Here is a 20,155-nt window from a genome sequence, read left to right as displayed (position 1 = left end):
AAGGAATTGCCACTCCAAGTCCACAAAGAGTGCAGGCATTCCACAAGGTAATAAGTGCTATGTTTCCAAACCAAAAGATACAAGCAAAATTTGTGCTAAAACTTCTAGGCATGATGTCATCATGCATAGCCATTGTCCCAAACGCAAGACTACACATGCGACCCTTACAACAGTGTCTAGCATCACAATGGTCACAAGCACAGGGTCAACTTCAAAATCTGGTGTTGGTAGACCGCCAAACATACCTCTCGCTTCTATGGTGGAACAGCAAAAATGTAAACAAAGGGCGGACATTTCAGGACCCAGTGCCTCAATACGTTATAACAACAGATGCTTCCATGACAGGGTGGGGAGCACACCTCAATCACCACAGCATTCAAGGACAATGGGATATACACGAAACAAAATTTCATATCAATTACCTAGAACTGTTAGCAGTATTTCTAGCGTTAAAAGCCTTCCAACCCATAATAACACACAAATACATTCTTGTCAAAACAGACAACATGACAACAATGTATTATTTAAACAAACAAGGAGGAACACACTCAACACAATTGTGCCTCCTAACACAAAAAATTTGGCAGTGGGCGATTCACAACAACATTCGCCTAATAGCACAATTTATTCCAGGAATACAAAACCAACTAGCAGACAACCTTTCGCGAGACCACCAACAAGTCCACGAATGGGAAATTCACCCCCAAGTTCTGAACAAGTACTTTCAAATTTGGGGAACACCCCAGATAGATTTGTTCGCAACAAAAGAAAACTCAAAATGCCAAAACTTCGCATCCAGGTACCCACACCGCGAATCACAGGGCAATGCTCTATGGATGAGTTGGTCAGGGATATTTGCGTACGCTTTTCCCCCTCTCCCTCTCCTTCCATATCTAGTAAACAAGTTGAGTCAAAACCAACTCAAACTCATACTAATAGCACCCACATGGGCAAGACAACCTTGGTATACAACTCTACTAGACCTTTCACTAGTACCGCATGTCAAACTACCCAACAGGCCAGATCTGTTAACACAACACAAACAACAGATCAGGCATCCAAACCCAGCATCATTGAATCTGGCAATTTGGCTCCTGAAATCCTAGAATTCGGACACTTAGACCTCACACAAGAATGCATGGAGGTCATAAAACAAGCTAGAAAACCTTCCACTAGACACTGCTATGCATCTAAGTGGAAAAGATTTGTTTACTACTGCCATGCCAATCAAATACAACCATTACATGCCTCTACTAAAGACATAGTAGGATACTTACTACATTTGCAAAAAGCAAATCTCGCTTTTTCATCTATAAAAATACACCTCGCAGCAATATCTGCTTACCTACAAACTACTCATTCATCGTCTCTATTTAGAATACCAGTTATTAAAGCATTCATGGAAGGGCTAAAAAGAATTATACCACCAAGAACACCACCAGTTCCTTCATGGAATCTTAACATCGTCTTAACAAGACTCATGGGTCCACCTTTCGAACCCATGCATTCCTGTGAAATGCAATATCTAACCTGGAAGGTCGCATTTCTCATTGCAATCACATCCCTCAGAAGAGTAAGTGAAATACAGGCATTTACCATACAAGAACCATTTATTCAAATACACAACAATAAAATAGTTCTAAGAACAAATCCAAAATTTCTGCCAAAAGTAATCTCACCATTCCATTTAAATCAAACAGTAGAATTGCCAGTGTTCTTCCCACAACCAAATTCTGTGGCTGAAAGGGCACTACATACATTAGACATCAAAAGAGCACTAATGTATTACATTGACAGAACAAAGCTAATCAGGAAAACAAAACAACTGTTCATAGCTTTTCAAAAACCACACATAGGAAATCCAATCTCTAAACAAGGCATTGCTAGATGGATAGTCAGATGCATTCAAACATGCTATCTTAAAGCCAAAAGAGAATTGCCTATTACACCAAAGGCACACTCAACCAGAAAGAAAGGTGCTACAATGGCCTTTCTAGGAAACATTCCTATGAGCGAAATATGTAAGGCTGCAACCTGGTCTACGCCTCATACGTTTACTAAACACTACTGTGTAGACGTACTAAATGCACAACAAGCTACAGTGGGCCAAGCTGTACTAAGAACATTATTCCAAACTACTTCAACTCCTACAGGCTAAACCACCGCTTTTAGGGGAGGTAACTGCTTTATAGTCTATGCCAAACATGTGTATCTGCAGCAACATATGCCATCGAACTGAAAATGTCACTTACCCAGTGTACATCTGTTCGTGGCATTAGTCGCTGCAGATTCACATGTACCCTCCCACCTCCCCCGGAAGCCTGTAGCCGTTTAGAAGTAGATCATAAATCTTAAACATCTGAACATTTGTAAATAATTATTAGAAACTCTTAACGTACATACATATTCACTCCATTGCATGGGCACTATTTATACCAAACAACTCCATCCTCACCCTCTGCGGGGAAAACAATCTAAGATGGAGTCGACGTCCATGCGCAATGGAGCCGAGGAGGGAGGAGTCCTTCGGTCCCGTGACCAAAAAGACTTCTTCGAAGAAAAACAACTTGTAATACTCCGAGCCCAACACCAGGCAGCGGACTGTGCCAAACATGTGAATCTGCAGCGACTAATGCCACGAACAGATGTACACTGGGTAAGTGACATTTTCAATATAATATAGGGACATATTTTTTTTTTTTTTTTTTCTCTCTTCTCTTCTACTAACAAATATTATGCAAAATATACCTCCACCTCATTTTTTCTTGACGGTACCAGGCGAATCACTTATTATTTGGTCAAAATGGAAGAAGTCGTTTCTTCATTATACAAGAGTTTGTGGCTCCTCTTTATGAAATGAAAGGAAAGTTTCTCTTCTCATGCATTGTTTGGGATGTGAAGGTGTTGAGATATTTGAGACCTTACCTGAACCAGAAGATGATGTGACGGACTTAAATGAATTTGAACTTTGTCTAAAGAAACTAGATCTACACTATCTACCAAAAATTAGCACGATCTTAGAACGTTTTCATTTTGGTATGCGGGAACAAAGACCGAATGAATCTGTTGAGTACATAACTGCATTGAGGAAACTTGCAGCTACATGCAAATTTGGATTAACACTTGAAGAACATATAAGAGATCAATTTATGTTGAAGTGCTCTTGTGACAAAATTAGACCAGAGCTTTGGTGTAAAGATGATCCATCCCTACAAGAAGTGGTAACGATTGCTAAAAGTGTGGAACATACCTTAGCATGTGTGGGGGAATTGGAAAAAAGCAAATGTCCTCCTGTGAATAAAATATTCCCTAGGAGTGAGCAACAGGAAAACCACACATCAGAAGTAGATGGGGGAAAAGATGACATGAAATTAACTCAAATTCAAAAGTCTAAGTACAAAGATACCAAGTGTTTTCGGTGCGGAAATTTGGGGCATTTTGCATCTTTTAAAAAGTGTCCTGCTGTCAATGTCATCTGCAAAGTATGTGGAAAACGTGGGCATTTTGCAAAATGTTGTAGATCACAAAAAGATCCATTATCAACTTCTGTCAAAACGATGCAAGACTGAATTTTGATGGTAGAAGAACAAGGAAAGAAGAAGAATTATCCGAAAGACATTGTCACAATAGGTGGAATTAAGTGTGAAGTTCTCTTTGATTCAGGAGCATGGTTAACCTTAATATCTAATGAGGTGTTTGATAGGTACTTGAGTGACAGGATAATGTTGATAGATCCTGATGTAACCCCGGGGGGCTATGGTGGTCAGTCTATTGAACTGAGGGGATACTTTGTATCTGAGATTACCTTTAAGTCAAACTCTATTGTGGCTAAGATCTATGTTCCAGTGAAAGGGGACAGTGTCTTGAGCTGGCCTCACCAAAGAGAACTCAAGGTCATATTAGACCCTAATAACTCCACACCTGTATTACTCAAGAAAGATTTGGTGAAGTGTGTTAATGGTGTGTGTGAAGTTTCTTCTGGCATTTTTAGGGAAAGTGTAACAAATTTTGTGCATGAATTTAGAGACGTGTTTAATGAGACTTTAGGATGTCTCACCAAATATGTACATCGTATCAAGCTCAAAGAAGGAGCGGTACCTATAGCTTGTAAAGTACGGCCCATACCGATATCTGTGAGGGATGATGTGGAGAAGGAGTTGCACAATTTGTGTCGGAATGGGATTATTGAACCTGTTGAAGCATCTGAATGGGTTTCTCCCATTGTGGTCGCACGTAAACCCTCTGGCGATATCAGACTGTGTGTCGACTTAAGGAATCTTAACAATGCTGTTGTGAGTGATCTGTTTCCACTCCCCAATATCACAGAAATGGTAACTCTATTGCATGGAGCTAAATATTTTAGTACTTTAGATTTAGCTTCTGCCTATCATCAGGTGATGCTTCATGTAGATTCGAGAGATCTTACTACGTTTATCACACCTTTCGGGACATTTAGGTTTATAAGAATGCCGTTTGGGCTAGTATCAGCTGCATCAGTGTTTCAACGATTGATGCATGATCTATTTAGTTCTGAAAAAGGTGTGAAGTATTTTCAAGATGACATTCTAGTATTTGGACGAGATAGAAAAGAACATGAAGAAAGAGTGAGGAAGGTGTTCAGTATCTTAAAGGATCATGGGCTCACGTTGAAACTCAGTAAGTGCCATTTTGGTAAAGAAGAAATAGAATACTTGGGACATAAAATCATTTCCACAGGCCTGTACCCGAAACAAGATTTAATAGAAAGCATTTTGAAATTGCATTCTCCAGGGAACAAAGAAGAATTGCAGGCTTTCTTTGGTATGGTTGAGTTTCATGGGAAGTTTCTTCCCAATCTGGCTATGAAAACGGAAAATATGCGAAGACTGCTCAAAAAAGGTGTTGATTATGTATGGAGTGGAATGTGCGAAAAAGAGTTTAATGTGGTTAAAAATGAACTGTCTAAAGTGGGTTGTTTGAAGTCCTTCAATCCTAATGAGTTGAGTATAATAATGACGGATGCTAGCACGAGGGGCTTAGGGGGTGTTCTCTTGCAGAAAGGAGAAGGACATGATTGGAGACCAGTTGTGTATTGTTCGCGTACTCTTAAAGGGTCAGAAGGGAATTACTCTATGATTGAGAGAGAAGCATTAGGAGTTTTTTGGGCTATAAACAAATTTAAGAACTTTATATGGGGAAGACTTTTCCATGTTTATACTGACCATAAACCTTTAATTGAAGTTTTCATGAAAAAGGGGCTCGATCAAATTTCTTCCAGAATAAGTAGATGGGTAGTTAATCTTCAGGATTTCAATTTTGAAATGTTTTATGTTCCTGGAGCTTACAATAACACTGCTGACTGCTTGTCCAGACTTGCATCTGTCTCTGAAGAAAATTGTGATAACCAATTTAACGATTTTAGTGTGTGTAGCGTAACGGAAGGAATAATCGACCATGATGAGTGGGTGCGTGCAGTTGGGAATGATTCCACCCTGCAACAAGTGTGTCATTTCCTCAAGAACAAATGGGACTTTGATGATCTAAAAAGTTCTAATGATTTAAAAACATTCTGGAAGATGAGAGATGAATTATCAGTATCGGAAGAATTACTGTTTCGTGGGGGAAGATTGGTAGTCCCTAATGGATTAATTGAGAATCATTCAACTAGGACATGCGGGTCATCAAGGCATAAGTAAGACTAAAGCTAGGATTCGTATGAACTATTGGTGGCCTGGAATGGATTTGTGTATAGAGAGAGTGATTAGAGACTGTCCTGATTGCTGTAACAGCGATAAAATCTACAAAACGAGAGTGCCTCCCATGGGTATCAGAAGTTTGTCGAACAAGCCATGGGATGTTGTGGCTATGGATATTGTTGGACCAATCTATGGTAAAGGAGGGAGCAGTTATGTTTTGGTATTAATTGATCAGTTCTCCAGATGGGTGGAGATTGGTAAAGTCAGTAGTGTAGAGACCAAAAGGATAATTAATCTGCTTGAAGAAGTCTTTGCTCGTGAGGGTTTTCCCAATGCAATTCTTACGGATAATGGTCCACAATTTGTATCCAAGGAAATGGAATGTTATTTGGAGAAGTTGGGGATAAAGCATAAGTTGTGCTCGTTGTATCATCCTGAAGGGAATGGTATTATTGAGAGGTTTAATAGGTGTGTGAAAGAATGTGTGCAGTTGGAAGTAGCTGCAGGGAGATGTTGGAAAGAAGGCTTGAGAAATTTCTTGATTGCTTATCGCTTTACTCCACATGCCACTACAGGATCTGTTCCTTTTGAGTTATTCAGGGGAAGGAAACCCAATACTATGCTTGTTCCAGGTTGGATCACCAGGGGAAAAGATAAAGCTGTTTCTTGGTCTCATGGAGAGTATGATAGGATGTGTGAAAAGAAATCAGTGGGCAAAAGAAACGTGCATGTGTTGTGAAAGTAGATATTGGGGATGAAGTTCTGGTCAAGAGACCTATCTTGGGTAAAAGTGAGAGCAAGTTTTGGGGTCCGTTCACTGTAATAAAATTGTTCAAAAATGCTGTAAAGGTTAATGATAGCAGAATATGGAATCTCAATCGTATTGTGATTTCTAAGAAAAAGAATGTTTGATTCTGCAATGATACTCTTTCTATATCTGATTTTATAGTTCATTGTTCTTCAATTACACCTAGAATGTAGTTTATTCACATGTTTGTATATATAGTTAGGTTGTTTATTTTTTTTTGTTTTCTTTGAGGGGAAAGGTGTGTGGTATCTATATTTGTAAGTATGCAGCCTATCCATCTCTTTCATAGAATAACTCTTGGGGCATGGAATGTTTGGATGATGGGATTCTATGTGGAGGGGTGGTGACTAAGGAGAGGTGATGGGAGGAGGATGATGTGAGGAGACCTGCTGGCTGATAGCTGTGGATGAGATATTTACCTTGGATTGAATAAAGGACTTACAGACACATCGCATATGGACTTGATTATTACAACCATGCCTTAGTAATGACATGAGTGTGTATAATTAGAAACATCGGTGCCCATCTGTTAGTAAGCCCAACAGCAAGGCAACATTGATGATGTATTCTTTATTAAAGCAGCCAAGCCATGATCCTGAGATCTGGATGAGGAAATGATACATAACCAGGAGCTGCTGTGACGAATCTCTATGGGACTCATTTTTTTTTTTTTTTTCTTGACCTGCTATAAAAAAAGAAATAAAAATATTTGAGAACTTCTAACAAACACGAAGAATACAATGCAGACACCTCTCTGCTAATGCTTTTATCACACAAAGTGGCTCGAGGGTTCCAAGGCCAACTGCCAAAAACCGCTGTTCCAAATTTATTTTTAACAGGCCAGCCCTATGGCCTTGGATCCAAATATCCTTGTGAAGATCAATTGACAAAGGTTACTTAAGCTTCTTAACAATGGCATATACAGCACATGCATCTGCAAATGTTTTTCTCAGCACTTTTTCTATATGAATCCTGCTCTTGTCTACAAACCATTTTAGTTTTATAGTATATAAATATATTTTAATTGTAGATGAAGCATAGGGAGAACAAATTCTGACTTTCTCTGGGTTTGATTAACATGAAAACATGGAACATACTTTGAGATAGTTTATTTAGGTCATTTTCTGTCCTGGTAATTCCAGTCAACAATGGAATTAGATTCACCTATTTGGCTCTCTTATTGACCTTAAAGTAGTATTGGTTATTGACCGGACATACTACAGCTGTTAGCACTAATATCTTGCTGTCCACAGGTTTATGACATTCCTTCGTGGCCAGAGAAACCATAACATAACTATCCTATTTTCCCACAAAATGGCAGAGGGTATTGGAGTACTTGTTTTCACTTAACTGTGTTAGCCAAAGAGTTTGGCTGATATCTTTGTATCCCACATATCGCTTACTTGAATGAAGGATACCATTGGTAGGCGCTTATGTATTTAAAACAAGTTAAAGAGTGTAGATTGTAATTCAAAGTCAAAGGTAACTTGTATTTACTCTTGACTAATCTTCCCCTGCATTTAATTCTCTGCCTAAAACAGGAAAGATTGAAAGCCAATGAGCAGCGCATGGAAATTGAAGAAAAGGTTTCTAAAAGGACTTCTGAAAGCAGTAAACAGGGTATAACCTCTTCAAGTTCTGGACATTTGCAAAGGAAATCACATGCGGTGTCTCCATCTGCCTCTTACAGCAGTAAGGTGGTGAACTCGCCTGCTGTTTCTCCTGCTTGCTCCCCTATGGCAGTGCTCAAAGCAGAGGTAATTCACAAACTGGAAGAGCAATCTGCGCAGACTGCTTACTCCTACCCTGCTACGCCACGATCCCACCAATCCAGTCCACCGCCTGCCTCCCCACCACCCCCTACACCACCAATTCCACCGAAAGAAGAAGCTCCGGAGGATATGGTCAAGAAAGACTTGGATCTTGAAAAGGAAGCCTCAACTCCATTTGATGCCCTGTTTCCTGGTAAGATCTATGATCTGTTACTATCCATGATTAAGTGCCTTTTAGGTTCTGCCTATCACCTTCATTGTTAAAATGGAAAACATTTTAGGGCAGACTTTTTCCTATTTGAATATACTGTGGGAATCACAGGACCTGTAGAAAATAAAGAAAATATCTCTTAACTGTATTAGGTACATTTTTAACTTGTGCACTTTTATATAGCCTTCTTCCCGATTCTGTTTACCCTGACTTAAACTGTGGGTGATTATTCAGATGCAATTTAGTTACACATTTTAATCCTGATTTTCTGTTTATTCCTGTTCTTAGACGTGCCTCCGGGATATTCATTCCAGTCTCTTCCCTCATCCTTCAGAAGACCGTATCCATACCTACTCCAACCTACTGCAGCTGCTGATGCAGACGGATTGGCTCCAGATGTACCAATGGCCACTGAGAGCCCTGAACATATGCAAACATCTCCTGACTTAAAACCAACCCCGGTTGTCTGTACAGAAATGTTGGAGCCTTTGAATGAGTCAGAAACGTTGGAGCAAAGAGTCAAAACTGAGGAAGAGTCCGAAGAGTCTGGGATCAAGGAGAAACAGAAAGACCTTGGTGAGCAAAGCACAGAATTCCAGTACACTACTGTGGATTCCATGGAAAGCACAGACCACTCGAGCCTCCTAGCACAGGAGAATGATGTAAAAAGTGATTTTGTGGAAAATCTACCTTCACCTCAAACCTCTCTGTCTGACTGTCATGAAGTGGCTTGCCCTGTAGAACCAGAGGCTGAGGAGGAGGTTGGTAGTGGCCTGGGAGTTTGTCCTAGCCCTGTTCATTCTCTGAACTCCCTAACAGAGACAGGTATTGAACAAGCTGAGCTAGAACGTCCTTCTGGGCAGGACGAACTTTCTCTTCCAGATCAAACAGAGAATGTAGACTCTTGCAGGCAGGAGGATTGTATAAGTGCACTAATTAAGGGAAGTGAGACCCTTCCAGACATTGACTGTTATGCTGAGGAACCAATACAACATCAAATCCCTAACTTGAACTCAATTGACCTCAAAATGGAGGATCCTCTTGCGGGCATGAATGCACTGGTGGCTGCCACCGAAATGCCAGAGGCACTTTCCATGTGTACAACGATCAGTGTTACTACGGCCCAAATCGACACGGACATGCCTTCCTTGGAACCCTCTTTTCTTCACGGAATCTCCCTGCTGAGCGAAATTGCAGAGATGGAGCTTGAAAAAAGGAAGCAAGAAATGCAAAGTAAGTTTTTCATCTGTCACAAAATTTTGTGTGCCTGCCTTTCTCCTAAATAACAGGACCAGCCTGTGTAATACTATTTCAAATACTTTCATGAAAGACCCGACTTCGTTGATCTCATGGATCATGAGATCCATTATCCCGACCAATTGACAGTTGTAGAAAAATAAAATATAATTTTGTCCAGATTGTGATTGGAAGGTATCTGTAGCCTGGATCTACAGTGATCTAAGATGGGGAAAATTGAATTTCAATAGTATTGATATCCTGGTTTAAATGCTGGTTTAAAAAAAAAAAAAAGTAGTTTCTTAACATGATTCTATGAATAGTTGTGAAAGATTTTGTAGTATTTATGTTGAATTTCCCTCATTATCTGATTTGAGACTCAACATTAATGTAATAAATTGACTGTATCATCGTGTTGCCCAACACGCTCTCCCTTCATCCCTATCCTTCTAACAAACCTACTATATGCTTACATTGATAATCCCGCTGATCCATGCGACTTTTTTGCTGTTATCTAACTTCATACGATCTGATATGTTTATGTTCCATGTAATGTGCTTCAACTCTCTTGCGGCCTGTCCAACGCTGCATAAAAGATCCCAAGTAAATGAGTGAATAAACAGATCTTTATCTGAAAGCCAGGTAGTAGTTGTATTTATCTTCAGCAAACATAGCAAATAAATGAAAAGTTTTACTCCCTTAAGAACCACTGTCATCCAGATCTGCAGTCTAAATTGCATGACAGTAGGGTCTAACTAATTCAGCGCTCAGCAATTGTGGCTAGACTGACATTTTTTATCCTGTTTAAGGAATGATTAACAGAAAGCACAACTAATCTATGTAGAGAAACGTTAAATGCGGTGGGGGATACATTCTGTCATGGGTTGCTTGCTTCATCCTAAACTTTGTCCACCAAACAGGTCTGGAAAGCATGGCGTTCCGTCCCTGCCTTCAGAGCTTGTTAGCAGCCAGTACGCAAATGCTGATGGAAGTCCTGTCTGGTCCAACAGAGGAAAGTCTGAAGAAGTGCCCGCTTCGGCTACCTCGGGAGTTAAATCCCAACAAGAAGTATAGCTGGATGCAGAAAAAGGAAGAGCCGGTAAGCAGATCATATGCTGGACTTGGGAGTCATGCGATTGGGATGGAAAGGATATATTGCATGTTCACAAATGCTGCAAAAATATGCTCTTCAATCAGGAAAACAATAAGAGTACCTTTTTTCAAAAGGGTTTGTTTTAATTTCCCCAAAAATGCCACCCTGTTGGACGTGGAAAGAAAGTACTAAGGAGAATGAGGCCTACTTCTTGAGCTGTAAACGATGGTGAAAATAGAAGTGCATGCCTTAAAGGTGCCCTGGTCCGACCTTCAGCAGCATTCTGGAGAGTCCTTTGCGGAGTTAGATCATGAGATTGCTCCCTTTATCCCCTAGAAAGCTGCAAATAAAATAAATGTATTTAACACCTTAAATGCCATAAAACCCCGAGATATTAAAGAGTACTTATTTTTTACAAAGACCTTAGCGCAGGACCCTCCCAGTATGTCAACAAAAAAATGACGAGCTGACGAGTGGTGCATGGTCTTGTGCCATGGGCGAATTGAACACAGAGACCCCTGATAGGACTTTCCTGATGCTGCTTTCTCTCAAGCTGTAGGCCAGATTCTTCCAGATTTGCCCTCCGCGCTCTGTTATTTTATGTGGCTGTACTATAGAGTTCATTTATTGACTTCGGTGCTGTGGAATCCATCTTGGGTGTTCTCCCTTAATATCATTTACAACTCGCAGGGAGTTTAACAGTGCTCCTCTAAAGAGATTGTATTTTTTGATCATGTTCCTTCAGTTTTACAGTTTTATATTCATAATACGTGAATCATCGTTTAACTGAATTGAAAATGGAGGTTTGTGTTATTTCCTCGTTCTAGGGGAATCATTTTGCAGACCTGTTTGGTGGTGGTTCGTGGAAAATAAATAGAACCTTCTAGCAAATGCTCTGACAGCGATATCATTAGAGGGGCGCAATTTAAGTGGTACATACATATTTGGCTTGTGCTGATTTTTTTCTGGTGGGGGGGATGGGGGTGGCGGTGTGCAAGAGATAGTTTGGGATTTTGGGGCCACCCCACTGTGAAGAAAAGCTCCCTTGTTGAGAGCTTTTTTCCCCAAGGTATCACTTGCCCACCACATTTATTTTGCGTTCCTTCATGCTGGGAGTATCACATTTTCAGAAGAGTGACTCATCACGGTCTGCTGAATTATCGCATGGTCTTTAGTATTCTTACTGTGTCCAGAGAGACATCCTGAGCAGTCAGCGCTCGATCCTTTGGCAGAAGGTGAAGAGGGAGATGCAGAGGAACTCTGGTGAGCTCTTGCATTCGTTATCTGAAGAATTCCCTAAATAGCCAGAAAAGGAGGTATGGTAGACAGTCTCTTCACCTTGCATCAACATTGCTTTCTGGGAAAAAATTGAAGTCCCCGAAAAAAAAATTTAGAGTCCCAAATAAGGCACTCGCACATGCTGTTGTTGAAGTCCTTTGATATCAGGCTTTTCCACTTTGGAATTGGTTTCCTGTGAGTAATGGTTCATATGAGAATCCGTAAGCGACACCACCTGAGACGAAGGTGCTTATTTTTTCATGTACTCATAGAATGATTTATTGATCAGGAGAGCTATCACCTGACCTACCAATGCCGTCTCTTTTCTCTCATTCATTGGATAAGCATATATGTTCGACAGTTTCTGTGTTGGATACTCACTTTGCGACTATTCTATGGGTCTTTAACTTTATTTTTTAAATTTCTAGCCACAAGGTGGCAGCATTCCCCTGAACATCTGAAATGGGAACTAGGCTCTGCTACAGTACAAAACAAGCATTTGCAATGCAATAGGTCTCGCATATTTCGAACACGTTAATTGTCAACAGCGCACACGAGCGAAAAACAAAAGAAAACATGAGTGGCAAGTGAGAAAAGACGACTTAAGAAAACAAAAATAAAGTTAGTTTAAAAAAATTAAAACTTTGCAATTTTTTTTGTCCGGCTGGGCACGTGTTTGCCAGTCACAAGCCTTCTGTTTGTGGGGATCTAGAAGTTACAAGGAACAAAATAGTTACTTGATCATGTCTGGAGCAGCGGGCAGGCACTAATTAAGTTGAAATCAATTAGGGCTTGATCGTACTCCCACAGAAAAATGGAAAAAATGCCAGACATGCCTTGACGAATTACGAGACGCATGCACTTGCAGGCTCGACCCTAAGAAACTGTCTCCAGCAGGTAGCTATGCCGCCACACCCCCACTGTCAAAACACGGTGTGCTTGCATCCAGCTCATGCAACGCCATGCGATGGCCTACAGCCCTAGACAGTTATGAAGGTTCTTTATAGTAATTCAGCTATCTCCTCCTAATACAGCTGTCTCAAGCTTTAACTCCTTGCAGTATCGGAAAGTGTAGCCTACCTGCCCTAGCACGTGATAGCCATGTTTGCAAAGTTGTCTCCTATTTAATGAGTTAATTGTAGTTGGTGCATCTGCAATGAATCTGAACATCTGTTAAAAGTCGCACTCCATAGTCCAGGCACTCTTGACAAATTGCTGCGAGCTCCCGACTCCAGTCACCTAGTTTTCTGTTTTAATGCTGCTCCCTTTTATTTGGATATTACGTGGAAATAAGCCTTTTTTTTACACATATATTGCTGCCTTTGTACGAATTGCGTCTTGATCGGTCTTGTGCTATCCCTTTCAAAGAAATTGCCAATGGGGTTCAAAACGTATCGTATTTTGTGCCTGCTTTTTTGTTTTTCAATTGCCAAATGTGTGTAAATATTGCATAGAAGATTTCCGAGTTAAAATCTGAATGATTTACTCGCGGTTTTCTTCGGTTTCAGATGTACCTGATGAAATCCTCCATCGATAACATGGATGCCATGGAACTGGACTATAGGGTGCAGCTGGCGGAGCTGCAGAGGCGGTACAAGGAGAAGCAACGGGAACTGGTGAAACTGCAGCGACGGAGAGAGTCGGAGTGAGTCATGCCTATTCAAATTAGAAAGGATTCTTTTAATGGCACAGGGATTTGAGAGATTTCAAGTATGTTTGAAACATATCTACTGCTAACGCACAAGATCCCAGTCAGTAGGTATTTGAACCCCTTTGGTGTACAGCGTTGATTTGTTTAACCTTGTAGCAGGCGTTTTTTTTTTCAGTCCAATAACCATTTTCTCACCTGAGCACACCAATGTTTGAAATATTTTATACAATCTTCCGGAGGCATTTTTTTGGATTCCACAGCCATTCAATATCTAATGTAATAATTATTTCTTTGACTCGCAAAATCTTAGCAGTAAAATGTAGAGATGCTAAGCAGTGTGGGATGTGAATCCAAATTAGAAGAAACTGCTAAGTTGCTTTAGGGTTGCAGTGCCAAAACTTCGTAGAAAAGGTTCAGGATAGTTATCAGTTTACATTGGAAACCCAGTTGTAGAGCTTGGTTTGATTAATCTATAAACCATTGTCTTGCTTTGGCTAATAAGAGCACTTTACTTTTTAGAGACAAACGTGATGAGAAGAGTAGAAGTTTGGCAAGAAGAGGCCCAGGAAGGCCCAAGAAGCGGAAGCATGGATCACACGCCCTCTCACCCTCTCTGGAGCAAGGGAAGAGTGAAAGCAAGAGCAGAAAGTAAGACTGGAATCCGGAATGGTGGGTGTGGCGGGCTTTGATGCTAACCCATATGTACATGTTTCTTTCTCTAGAGGTAGAAACTGGCAAAAGGTTAATGAAATGCAGAGCATGTCTGTCAGTTGATGGTCACAACATTGGAATTTCGGATCTCCATTTTAAGCCAATAACCAGCGTACAGACCTCCTGTAATATTCCAGTTTTTGTATTCTGTTTCGCCCAGTTTGATTTAGAACATTCTTCTCTCACTGGAATGTTACAGAATCATCAGCTCATCTACCTCTTTATAGGTCCTTGCATGCAGCAATAGCCTATGCCTTATGGAGGGTCTTCAACAGCCGTTAGTCTTCAACTCCACAATAAAAAAAAAATATTGCAGAATTAATCTTTTCTGAAGTCTGGTGCTGCTGTGCATTATTCCACCATCTAGGGGTTTGGCCTGGAATTGGGTCTTTTAGTCATTTTTACCTTTGTTACTCCTTGAATGATATCACATGTATTCTGCAAAACCTTTTGACATAGGTGGTATCCTCAGGTTATTTTCCTGTGCTGTTGGGTCTGAACCACGGCAGAATGCTCCCGAGCCAAAGAACAACATTGTTTCTTATAGAATTCTAAGAAAACACCAAAGGTTTTCAACCAATATATCGACGGACTTTGAAAGAAGGGCATGAAAGCACAGAAGCTCTTTGAGGTTTTCAAGAAGGGGGAAATCAACCACCTGGGTTGGACAATGAGCAAGGGGTGTGGAGCACACTCCGTTTAGATTTTGCCCCATCTGCCCCTATAAATTTGCATAAAAGCACGCCCTTGGCGTGTGCAATCTTTGGCTCCCAAAGCATTACGACTTTTGATGGGTGCACTGAGTTCTAAAACCCTCATAGCAAGAGAAAAGCAGAAGTGGGCACATAACACCGTGGTGCAGTCCAGCACATGCACACATTGTTAAAGGATCAGAGTTAGTTGAGCAAAAGTGAAATCCACGAGAAGACCGAACTGGGGAAGGCTCCAATGTTCTTAATATCATTAAGAAAAAAGGCCGAGAAGGACGCAGGACACACCAGGTAACAAACCAAGGGGCACACCTTGTCCAGGCTGAAGACTTCTCACTCAAGGCACACAAGATCAACTTCAGTCCCAAAAGCTCTTGGGAAAAAAAAGTAGCCAGAAGCCCAAAGAGCGCCATGGGTAAACACCATAGGAGGCAAGCCTTTGGAATCGACACAGATCAGGGGTGCAGGTGAGAGAGCCCTGTGAAAGTGTGGGTTTGGAAGCCTCGCAAAAAGAGCTGGTTTGATATCCGAGAGTAAGCCTAAGATGAGAGTTGGGGATGGGGCTTGGGCACAGGACATCTATGTCGGCTAGATGAAGAGGGATAACGCAGGTAGTGATGCACCTACCCCATGGACAAAAGGCTGAAGCACAGAGCCATACTCCTCACAGAAGTGGGAACTCGAGCAACAGCTTCGAGAGGAGGACATCTTTCTGAAGTCAGGCACATCAAATACAGACCTATCGGCACCCCAGAAGCACATGTTAAACATAAAGTTGCAAAGCTTTGCATCCAGGAACCCGCACCACCAGTTGATAGGGAATGCCATATCAATAAATGGCCCGTGAAATTTGCCAATGATTTCCACCCCCTCCACAGAATACCATTGATTCTGCTTGTCTCACAGAAATTCAAGCAGGCAAAAATAATGCTATTCTTAATAGCACTTCAGCAGTAGGCCAGACAAACTAGTTGCTAGGGAAAATTGACAATATGGTGGGGCGGGGGAAGGCATACTATCCAGAATCAGCTACCCTGAGCCTAACAACATGGTTTCTGAGGACCTAGAGTTTGGTCACCTATGTATGGCAGCAAAAGCCATAGTGATACTTAAAGACAGAAAGCCTGCCACAAGAAGTGCTACACTGCGAAGTGGAACTGATTCATACACTGGTGTAACAGAAAAGGACTCAATAAAAGCTGTATACTGGACACCCACTGGATGAGGAGCTTTCTAAACCTCACTCAGGGCACACTTGGCAGCCATTGTGGCATATACACAAGGAGTAATATGGGGAACTTTCTTCACTGCACCAGCCATCAAAAGATTACTAGTGAACAAACATGACAGCATCCCCCTGTGCAGCCCAACACCTAGGTGTAACCTACCCTAGTGCTAACAGAACCCCATGAAAGCTCATTTCAAACCCTCGCATAACGTGGGATTCAGGCATCTAACTCTAATGACAGCCTTCCTTGTACCGTTTTTTATTGAGCGTTAGCGAGGTTCAGGCCCTTACAAATGAGGAGTCTAATCTGCAAAACCACAAGGACCGAGTAGTGATGGGAACAAACCCAGTCTATCCCAAATGTGTCATCACACTTTAATATTAACCAAGCCATACACATACCTGCATTCTCCATCAGCCTAAAACACAATCAGAGACAGCCGTAGATATGTTGAATGTTAGACGTACAATTAGGTACTACTTAAAAAAAAAAAAAAAAAAAAAAAAAAAATCATCCACGAAGGGGAACCTTTATGTTTCATCCTTTGCACAAACAGGCAAAGCTTACCCAGCCACTAGAAGAACTATTGAGAGATGAATAGTCAAGTCATGTTACAAACTTGTGTGCTTAAGTGTCTGACCTAAAGCTCCGCTGGAAGTTTAACTTGTTGGACCATGCCATGATTTGCATAGTGAATAACATTGTGATTGTGCAACGAAAGTCTTGTATAATTCTCTTACTGCTATGCTTTTAAGAGTTTCAGTGTCGACTGCATTACCTGTTATTTTTTCATTTTGAAAGGGCAGTTTTCCAAATATCTGGGCTTGTAACATGTGTTAATGTTGCTTACCCTATAAATTGCTATTCAGCATCATAATTGAGTCCTCAATCGTTAGAGGATTGCTATTGACTAAGTATGCCTAAAGTTAATTTAAGAACTCTACCTACATCCATCTTTAGCTTATTTATTTAATAGCACTAGCGTTAATATTTTCAACTTCCATTTTATGATTTAAATATTGTTCATACATATACTTTTTAAGTCTGCCTCATCTGTTTTTTTATTGTAAACTGCAAAGTGTCACCTTTTATGTGGAGGCTCTTAATGTTTAAAAAAAACAAAACAAATCCGGAGTCATTTGGAGACAACCTTTAGTGAGGCTGAACATAGAGCTGGGCAGACATAAAGCCAGCAATAAGCAGATCAGAGTTCAAGGTCAGATCCAGGTGGGACTGATCCGGATGTTTTCCCTATTTTGGCTGGTGAAATGAGTTATATTCATGCACATCAGTATTTGTTGAAAATGTTTGAAGTAGTCTCTGCTTATGGAGCAGTAATTGAAAAATATTTGGTAGCATCCATATTGAAGGTGTGACTTTCTTCTATATTTCAGTGGGACAAGTTTATCAAAATAACTCTCTCCTGTTGGGATTTTACGGCTAGAAAGACTTTTGGACTTCGAATAATAAACATTTATGTCTGTCACACCCTTCCCCCCCCCCCCCCCCCCCCCCCCCCCCCCCCCAATATCTACCCCCCTCTCTCATCCCTTTCTCCCCCTCCCTACTCCTCTGCAACCAGACAAGGCAAGGTCATGTTACTTTCCGAAGACTTGGAGGTGGGTGACGCAGTGCGAAGGGAACAGCGGTTGCCCTTTCAGGGGGAGGAGGATGAAATAGAAAGTACAAGTGGAAAAGTGAGAGGAAGGAACCGAAGTTGGGATGAGTTCGACGGAGCGCCAAGTTACTCACATGAGGTCAGTTCCTCTGCATGTACTTACATGCTCCACAACACACCTGTGCTGAAATAACATGTAGCAATTTGCTCAAATAGTTAAGGATATCCCAAGGGTGTTGCTCTAGGACATAGCTGAACACCTTTCAATTCTATTAATTTACGCACAGTTTTTTTTTTTTTTTTTTTTTTTTTCTTTTTAAACACACTGCTCTTGGGATCTAGTGCTGTGCTTTTTAATACCATGCTTTTTTTGTTACAAGTTAGGTAATTGTGCTCCATGCTTAATTGTTGAGCACAATTTTGACACCTTTGGGAACTGTGGATAAGTCACTTTACCAGATTCACACAACCGTGGTGAAGTGGGAAGGTTGTCTTTGCAGCCCAGGTCTACTTGATCCACAGAAGAGCTAGGACTCTCCTCACAACTTAACCAATATGAGGAAAGGTCAATTCAAAGAAGTACAGTTTCAAAGAGGCTGCAAGGTTTAAGGATGGGTTTCTAATTTATTGGGTCATCCCTGTGACTTCCTTTTGAACATATATTTGCCTTGTGATGTTTTGTCACATTTATCTGAGTCGTATATTAAGGACCTCTGTGGAACGATATAAATGAAAATGTACTTTACTTTTTTTTTAATTGAATCAAATTAGCACCGCAGCATAGACATTAACAAACTAGAATGTATTTCACTTCATCTGTCAATTAGGGGCTTCATCGCACAGTTGTACACCATTTTTGATTATTATGGACAAAGTTTGTAAAAGTACAACATTTGTTTCTCAATTTTCCTTTTGTTGTCACTATAAAGTCTCTCTTTATTAAATGCTGCATCAGTTTTAATTTCCCCTTCTGTTTTATCATCTCTTTGCAGTATTGTGAGAAGGGTTGCATTTAATTGTGTAGATGTGATAGTAACACCTGTTTTGCAGCATGAATCTTTTCTGTATTCACATGCTGTGCATTATTCTGCTATTTAGTGGTTGGTTCCAGAAATGTGCACTTTTCGGTGTGATTTTCAGCACTTATAAACAGAAAAGGTGTGGGATAAACCATTCTGTAAGGTATTACATTGTAGGTCATGTCCAAAAAGAATTTTGTCATGAGTTAAGGTGTCATGGCTTTAGCACTTCTGTTCCTTGTCTGAAATGTTTGCTTTAAATATTTATGCATATATAGATCTCATTTCTTCTTACCAACTTTTCTTTTCACTTCTCAGTTTCATGCAAAAAAGAGGAAGAGAAGGCAGGCCAGTGATCAAGAACAGTTGGCTAATAAGCTGGACAAGGCCTTGTCGCTCACGAAAATGGACAAACTGAAGTCATCCTTTAGGTTTTCAGAGCATTCGGGGGGCAAAGAGAAATGTGGGTCTGGAGCGAATGGACATAGCAGCAAGTATGTAAGCACCCAAGAGACCTTGCTGGGCAAGGAGGATCATAAAAAGTGGGTTAAAGGGCTGCGTTTGAATACCTCTAAAGGAACTAAACACAAAATGGCTTCCAAAACGACGAAGACAGAAGTGCGATTAAAGTCCAAAGGTCAGCTGAAAGCTTCAAATTCGCCAGCAGTATCAGAAGTTAGCAGCTTCTCGTACAGTAAGTAATTGTACAAGTTCCAGTCCTTTTCCACTTCCCCTTTATTCTGCTGTTATAACTGTGGTTCGGGATCAAAATATTAGAAGTACATTCTTTACTCTTTATCCCTCAATGTGACTATTTGAAAAAAATAAAACATGATGATAGAGCCCCAGTTTCACGTTTGTCAATTGGCAATAGTGGTGTAGTTGTCTATTAATTGATAATCTAAATAGCTTATTTCTTAATATATTAGTTTATATTTGAATTATTAGGGAGAGCTATATATTTCAGACAAGCACCTGACACATTTCTGCACTCTGGACCCTCTAAGTAAAAGTGTGAAAAGTTGAAAAAAGACAGCGGATATTAACTGAAAGTGGCTAGTGAGATCAAGTTCTTTTATGCACAGCCCAGCCCAGCCCAGGACCAGCATATAAGGTCTGAACAACCATTCATTGCCTGATTTTT

The 20,155-nt window shown here is 40.6% G+C and overlaps 1 protein-coding gene across 7 annotated transcripts in view; it reads left to right on the top strand.

Moving 5' to 3' along the window:
• The window catches only part of TNRC18 (trinucleotide repeat containing 18), a 206,777-nt gene that overhangs the window by 105,024 nt on the left and 81,598 nt on the right, over positions 1-20,155 (top strand). For all 7 annotated transcript variants that reach the window (XM_069209985.1, XM_069209990.1, XM_069209991.1 and 4 more), the window contains 7 exons: positions 8,025-8,448; positions 8,755-9,699; positions 10,623-10,801; positions 13,582-13,718; positions 14,244-14,372; positions 17,957-18,131; positions 19,330-19,705. In XM_069209985.1, coding sequence (XP_069066086.1) covers positions 8,025-8,448; positions 8,755-9,699; positions 10,623-10,801; positions 13,582-13,718; positions 14,244-14,372; positions 17,957-18,131; positions 19,330-19,705 — 2,365 coding nt within the window. The remainder of the gene's footprint in view (positions 1-8,024; positions 8,449-8,754; positions 9,700-10,622; positions 10,802-13,581; positions 13,719-14,243; positions 14,373-17,956; positions 18,132-19,329; positions 19,706-20,155) is intronic.

The sequence above is a fragment of the Pleurodeles waltl genome, chromosome 10 (genome assembly GCF_031143425.1).
Source record: "Pleurodeles waltl isolate 20211129_DDA chromosome 10, aPleWal1.hap1.20221129, whole genome shotgun sequence".
Lineage (NCBI taxonomy): Eukaryota > Metazoa > Chordata > Amphibia > Caudata > Salamandridae > Pleurodeles > Pleurodeles waltl.
The sequence above is the reverse complement of the archived record's forward strand: the minus strand, read 5'-3'. Positions and strand labels throughout refer to the sequence as shown.